Source organism: Macrobrachium rosenbergii, chromosome 20, assembly GCF_040412425.1.
Source record: "Macrobrachium rosenbergii isolate ZJJX-2024 chromosome 20, ASM4041242v1, whole genome shotgun sequence".
Taxonomy (NCBI): domain Eukaryota; kingdom Metazoa; phylum Arthropoda; class Malacostraca; order Decapoda; family Palaemonidae; genus Macrobrachium; species Macrobrachium rosenbergii.
Genome location: NC_089760.1, coordinates 14564923 through 14572500, shown reverse-complemented (window position 1 = coordinate 14572500; position 7578 = coordinate 14564923). Strand labels below are relative to the sequence as shown.

The following is a 7578-nucleotide window of genomic DNA, read 5'->3' as shown; positions in this document are numbered from 1 at the left end:
CACACTGTAGGCAGTAGCTCCTTTCACCTCTCCTCAATAACAGTGTCCTACTCAAAATAATGCACGAATGAAGCTTGCTTATTCTTTCTTTGATAACTATATGAAGGATACGTACAGGTTGAATGTAAATATATTCTTTGTAAAACGATAACTGGTGTACCTCTTTAAAAACTACTAATTTGATAATGCTATTCGTCATCAGCAAACTATAAAAAAAGTATTTTCTTCAGCTTTAGCGAATTTTCTTCCTTGACTTGTTTTCGAAACTTCGTTGAAAATAAAGGACATTACCTTAAATTTTCAAGGTCTGGCTTAACTTTTATTACAGCTTACCAACGGAAACATTTTTGTCGGTAAATTTTAAAAAAAGGCAACTGCATTTGTTCAAAGGTTTATTTTTAGTAATCGGTTTTGTACTGATGGAGCTCAATATACCCGAAAGAATATGCGTATGCTGGTTTCACGGAGGGGAAGAGGTAGAGTTATAAGTTACGTATAGGACAATGGCTGGAAATTTAAATGGAAGTATTGATTTCTATATTTTCTTAATCATGAAAATTTTTTAAGCATATAAAAGAACTGACGTTGCATCCAATATTATGAGTTTGTCAGAATTTGTCAGAGTTGCAGAAATTACACACATACATACTTGCATTTGGCTGTGCTCTCATTGTTTGATGCAATAAAGAACTGAACGCCACGGAAGTTAATAAAAAAAGCAATATTTTTCAAATAAAACATCATCACTTCTGTTTAAAAGCTTGCATCGCAGCGTTTCAGAGAGAGGCGTATATACATTTTAAAAAGACATTTTTTGAAACTCCTGCAAAACCCTAATTTCCTCAAAATAATTGCTACTAATACTACGTACACTTATCGAAATTCAATGAGCCTATAGCTGGCTAAACCTCAAGAATAACATCTGTTGCAGGTTTCTAAGAACTGATGTTTAGGATGGGGTTGCTAGCCCCATGCATCCGTCAAAAAAAAAAAACAAAATGATCTGTTGGGCTACAGTGAACATACCTTTGTCAGAAAACGAGCATCTCCTACCTGTAAAATTGTTAGGTGATTCAAAATAGACGAATATAAAGTTCTGGAAAGCGAATATGAAGTAAAACTCGCGTAGAAAGCCTATGCGCCGACGAAAAGCCTTAAAACTATTTTATGCATCGTTAAAGTAATTGTTTACACAACCATAAAACCTGTTTACTGCCTATTAAATCTGTGGTCAAACAAGATATAACTTTCCTAATTAACTCACACGTTGGTATCTCAGCTTATACACGCAAGGAATCTCTTTTTATGACCCCGAACGGTAGGTTTATGTTAAAATGAGAAAAGTTTTCCATACTCTCTTGTTATTTAAAGTAGCTTGTTACTTGCGTTAGGTTTACCCTGAAAACATTACATATAAATACATTTAATAGATTCTTGTTGAACAGTAATCATCATCATTAATAACCCAACAAAAATAATTGTCGTGCTGTTCATATTAGTCTTACAAAGAAGCAAGAATTTTATTTTCAAATGATACGTATTTATTAACAATCAACAACGCACCAACTATGACTGTCATTTGGTACGTTTAATTGTCATTTATCATTGTAGAAAACGCTCACTTTGATGTAAGCTCTGGTGGTGTTTTCTAGCTTTACTAACTTGTAAGCGCTTCATGTAGTGTGATTAGTTTAAGTGCTGTTATTATAAAAAATAATCACTCATAAACCCAGACATAAGTTACCTCTATGTCATTAAATTTCATCACGATATTAATCTGGAGCTGGTGTGCTGGACTAATGAAGCTGGTAACCATTTTCCAAACATTCTGTTTTATAAACCTGCTACCTCATGTTAAGCAGCAGCAATATGTATATAGAATTCATGGAAAAGACATTAAAGAAATTATAAAAATGAAAAACTAAAAGAAATGTAGAGCCTCCACGAAAAATGAAAAAAAAAATTATTAGGCTGCAAAAAAATGCATATAATATAGTGGCAAGCAGCAATATGTAAATAGAATTCATGGAAAAGATATTAAAGAAATTATGAAATGAAAAACTGAAAGAAATGTAGAGCCTCCACGAAAAATGAAAAAATAAAAAATTATTAGGCTGCAAAAAAAAAAAAAAAAAAAAATACATATAATATAGTGGCAAGCAGCAATATGTAAATACAATTCATGGAAAAGATATTAAAGAAATTATGAAAATGAAAAACTGAAAGAAAGGTGGAGCCTCCACGAAAAATGAAAACATTAACATTAATTAGGCTGCAAAAATATACATATAATATAGCAGCTTAGGTTATGCAAGTACGTCCCTGTGTGACTTTTCTCATTCATTCCAATATACAAAATATCCTCATTCTCATGAGAGGCCAGTGTTTGTGACGGATGCCATTCCTTGGCAGCTTTGATAAAATATAGTTTATTATAGTTAATTTTTCCTAATTTTCTCTACATTACTTGCGTGTTTGATTTATGGCTATAATTAACGAACGTGAAGGTTTCACTATCGTACCCTGGAAAATGACTGTTTAGAAATATAAAGCAGGACACGATAATGAAACATTCCGACTCGTTGGCTACCTTTATAATAACAGAAAATTACAAATACTCTAACACGTAAACAACTGGTGATAATATATATGCATGTAGTGTCCATTGTTTATTTGTGATTTTCTACTACACAAATTAACAGTAGACAACATATCCATATTTTCATCACTAGTTATTATTTTTACTTTTAAACTAAAGATATTTACGTGTTTGATCGCAAAAGCTATAAGAATTTAGAACGAGATTTCATCAGAACACAAAAACAAGAAAAAAACCCAGAAGCTGAATCACATACCTAATTTCCAACCGCCTCTTCTTTTTCAGGAAATCCCCGAAGCCCTCCCCCGTTGCAGGGCGGAGGGCAGATGCCAGCACGGGCGACGCTGCTGTAGCAGGCGAAGAAGGGGGATCAGGCACCAGAGGAGTTGTGGAGAGCACGCCTCCGAGCCCAACCATGGCGTCCCTCGGGGTATACTGGCCCGCGCTGAGGGATCATCCGCCTCCTGTTCCCCCTCAGCTCCTGAAGAAGCTCGCCTGTAAGGAGACTTCGAGCATTGGGAAGGTACGTTCAATTATCAACGATGAGCGTTATTTAATAATTTGGGCAAAGGAAAGGTAATGTAAGTCTGTTTAATTTAAAGTTTAATTGTGCATATTCTTCATTTTCCCTCAAATTCTCTTTGTAAAATTATCTTGTGGTTTAGAAGAGTGTACTGTAGCTGCAACATGATATTACTGTGAGTTATTTGCGAAAATCGATGCTGGAATTAAGGCTGAGTTATTACCATTATTATTATTATTATTATTTATTATTATTATTATTATTATTATTATTATTATTATTAATTATTATTATTAACCTATGAAAATATCACGAATATTGTCAAAATTTTCGTCACAGATGTAGGGATAGTAGTGGCAATTAATGATATTTACCTGTAAACATTCATAAACTTTAGTGTGAATTTTTATTATCATTACTAATAATAGCACTGAAAGAGTCCAATCCGTAACTAGCAAAAGAGTCATTAGTGTTCTTATACACACACACATACACACACACACACACACACACACACACATATATATATATATATATATATATATATATATATATATTTATATATATATATATATATATATATATATATATATATATATATATATATATATACATGTATTTACAATATAAATATGTATTTAACTGTTTATATCTCGCTTTTCAGATCTTTTATGATACGCTTCATTTTGAGGCTTTGAAACCCAAACCGTTAAAAATTTAACGGTGAACATAATTTACATTGAAAGCAGTTTGAGAAAAACTAAGAAAATATCAGTGAAATGAGCATAAATGGGTTGTAACATAAGATTTAGGCCTAATTAATAAATATTTATGTTATACTTACTTGCAATAAGGAAAGATGGTCGCTGACAAAAACATCAATATATACAAAAATAAATATAAAGTGGGCTCTGATGAATCTTGTGTCCGCGGATGCAGATAATGAAACGAGGTACCGAATGTCCGTAGAGTTTATGAAACGCTTTTCCGCTTCCCCATTTTCGTCCATCCGAGTTAGACACATTTTTAATCAATAATTGCTTGTTTCAATAAAGAATACTAAGCCTACAGAAATAGTACGAATATTATTTTTTCCAGTAACGGAACAAAAAATGGAATATTTTTCAGCAGTTTATATTAGCATTCATATATTAATTTCCTTTTACTTAGTGATAATTAATATTGCAGTTCATAGGGATGGAACAAAGAATAAGCTAATGGTACGAACATCGCAATACATATAAATTATCTTAATAAATAAACAAATGCATATTTCTAATGATTTTATTAGAAAAGTCCCAGAAAAACCATGGACTTGCACACACAGACATATACAATATACATACATGCATATATATATATATATATATATATATATATATATATATATATATATATATATATATATATATATATATATATATATATATATATATATATATATATATATATATATATATATATATATATATATATATATATATATATATGTGTGTGTGTGTGTGTGTGTGTGTGTGTGTGTGTTTATATATGTGTGAGAGAGTGTGTGTGTCTCATATATATATATATATATATATAATATATTTTTCTGTTATATGATCAAGAAATATATATATATAAAAAATATTTACGAAATCTATAATATCACCTGTTTTGCTCAAATTATTTACGAAATCTATATATGTCCTCAAATTCAGTGAATTAAATGAACATTTTGTTTATCAGACATAAACACACAAGTATGTATGTATGAATGTATGTATGTCCCTTATAGACCCTTTGGTTTGAAGTGTGTGTATTGCCGACTCAGCGTGTATAAAATACAACTTATAAATAAATATATTAAAAGAATTGTGAATCAGGTGACAGAAAATTTGCACTGAACTTTTAAAAATAAGCCTTGAAAATTTAATTTTAATTTCATTTACCAAAAAATATTCGCCCAATATAGATTCTCTAACTGGCTAACTGCAGCTTTAACAGGAGAAACGTGATGAAATTGTCGCATGCTACACGGCAACTCATTATATGTCCTGGTGTGTTATCTGCTTCAATTATATTATATTTAAAAAACGAGAGAGAGAGAGAGAGAGAGAGAGAGAGAGAGAGAGAGAGAGAGAGAGAGAGAGCGTGGTTTCAAGCATCCATCATCCTGTAACTTGAAAAAAATAATTTAATGAATTTAATTAGTAGAGATTTTGTGAGAGAGAGAGAGAGAGAGAGAGAGAGAGAGAGAGAGAGAGAGAGAGAGAGAGAGAGAGAGAGAGAGAGGTTTCAAGCATCCATCATCCTGTAACTTGAAAAAATGAATTTAATGAATTTAATTCGTAGAGATTTTGTGAGAGAGAGAGAGAGAGAGAGAGAGAGAGAGAGAGAGAGAGAGAGAGAGAGAGAGCGGTTTCAAGCATCCATCATCCTGTAGCTTGAAAAAATGAATTTAATGAATTTAATTCCTAGAGATTTTGTGTGTGTGTGTGTGTGAGAGAGAGAGAGAGAGAGAGAGAGAGAGAGAGAGGCTTACGGTAATCCTCTTTCCTGTAAGTTACGTAAAATTACTTTATTTTTAATTAGCGTCAACTATGGCACTTTTGATCGTATATTTCCGTCCTGTTTAGCCTGTTGTTTTTATTATGATGCGAACAACTTCCTATCTTAATGCGAATAAAGGTCTACATAATCAGCATCCAGCTATAAAAGAATGTCTTATCTACAACAAATAGATTCTGGTAGGTGCAGTCGTCATTGTTATTCTAATGCCTTAAATATTTCAAAAGGTATTTTGTTGAAATATTTCGATTCTGTTTTGCGTTTTTTTTTTAAATTTCCGAGGCAAACAATATTTTTTTCCACAAACATTACCAGTCCGAAATCACAATAAGTTTGGAGTACCAAGCGTAGGGTAATACTAGTGATTTGCAATAATAAATATAAGTTGAATAAATAAATACAAAATTAATTGATAAATAGTAATAAATGAATAATAACTTCATTCTGATAAACAAATAAATTAACGAAAACTCAGCAGTGAACATTTATCGTTAAATATCTACACAGTATCGAATTTTCTATTTTCGTAATAGAGAGAGAGAGAGAGAGAGAGAGAGAGAGAGAGAGAGAGAGAGAGAGAGAGAGAGAGAGAGAGAGAGAGAGAGATGGATTCCTATCTCTATTTGTGCATGTTATCTAAAATTATTTAATTTTGAGTAATAACTACATGGCAGCTAAGGAATTCTGACAAACACAATTTCTTACACAATCCTTTGTAGAAAATCTTTTAATATTTTGTAATTCCTTTCCAGAATTTTATCACGGAACAAAAATAAAAAACTCCTGTAGCAACTTTGATAAAAAAAATAACATTGTTATTCCTTTTATGTTCTTGGAATGATCAAACTTGGAACTTAAAAAAGATTATATTTTTTTATTTACAATCTCGTTCCCTCGACTAGGATCTTCCAATGAAATATTGCTCCTGTTATTTTTATCTTTATTGAGTTTCTCTGATAAAAATGCTTAGTTGCTCTCTCTCTCTTTCTCTCACTCTCTCTCTCTTCCCTCGATAACAAATATCTCCTTAATCTTTTATCTCCATTATAACTTCTCACTTCTCCTCTCTATCTTCTCTCCTAACTCAAACACCAACTCGGGGAAGAAAAGCGAACGTTAAGATGAAGAACAACAGAAGCCGATGGCCGCGTTCGATACAACACACTGAAGTGTAAGAGAAACTTTACTCCTGGTCTTTTTCCCTTCCTTTATTTGTCTGCTGTTTTGTCTGCTCTTTATTGCTTTCCCTGTCTACAAATATATATTTTTTAACATGCAATTACATTAATTCGATGTAAAATTAACTTAATTAACATGTTTTTTCACTATGAAATTTAGAGAATTTGTATAAGTCTCTTAAACAGCGGCATGTACATAAACGTATGAACGTTTACGTTTAGGTACTGATTCTCACAATTCCTTTTATGCTCCATCTCTGAATAGTATATTTAGGAGTAATTAGTCGATTGGTAATTTTTAAAGAGCATGAAAGAAAATGATAATGATTAGAAAAAAAGTATTGCTTTCATTTACCAAAATTAATATCTGGGAATTTACTTTTCATATTTGAACCAAAATTATGTACTATTTCCACCACCAAGTAATATGTTATCGGTAGGGGGTTTAATCTCCAAGGATATTGCACAATCTTTCAAAGACAGAGTTAACTATAAAGGGGAGGGTTTAGATGTATACTGTTTTTTTAACTGAAGGTTATTTCATATTTCTTCATAAACCTGATAAAAAAATCCTGTCCATAGAGAGTCATAATTACAAAAGTAAAAAGAATAATTATATCTTAGTCCAACCTATATCAACATAGCTTTAGCGCTCAAGCATAATTAAAACAATTTCATCGTGTTTGCTTGCTAAGAAGGAAGTAAGCAAAATCACAGATAAACACAATAAA

General features: G+C 31.5%; 1 protein-coding gene across 6 annotated transcripts in view; it reads left to right on the top strand.

The window, feature by feature from the left end:
- LOC136849064 (kinesin-like protein KIF26B) overlaps positions 1-7578 on the top strand; it is a 591672-nt gene that overhangs the window by 408004 nt on the left and 176090 nt on the right. For all 6 annotated transcript variants that reach the window (XR_010856224.1, XM_067121978.1, XM_067121977.1 and 3 more), the window contains one exon: positions 2885-3122. Coding sequence is in view for 5 of the 6 variants with exons in the window: in XM_067121978.1 (XP_066978079.1) it covers positions 2885-3122 (238 nt within the window). In the remaining variant the exon portion in view is untranslated. The remainder of the gene's footprint in view (positions 1-2884; positions 3123-7578) is intronic.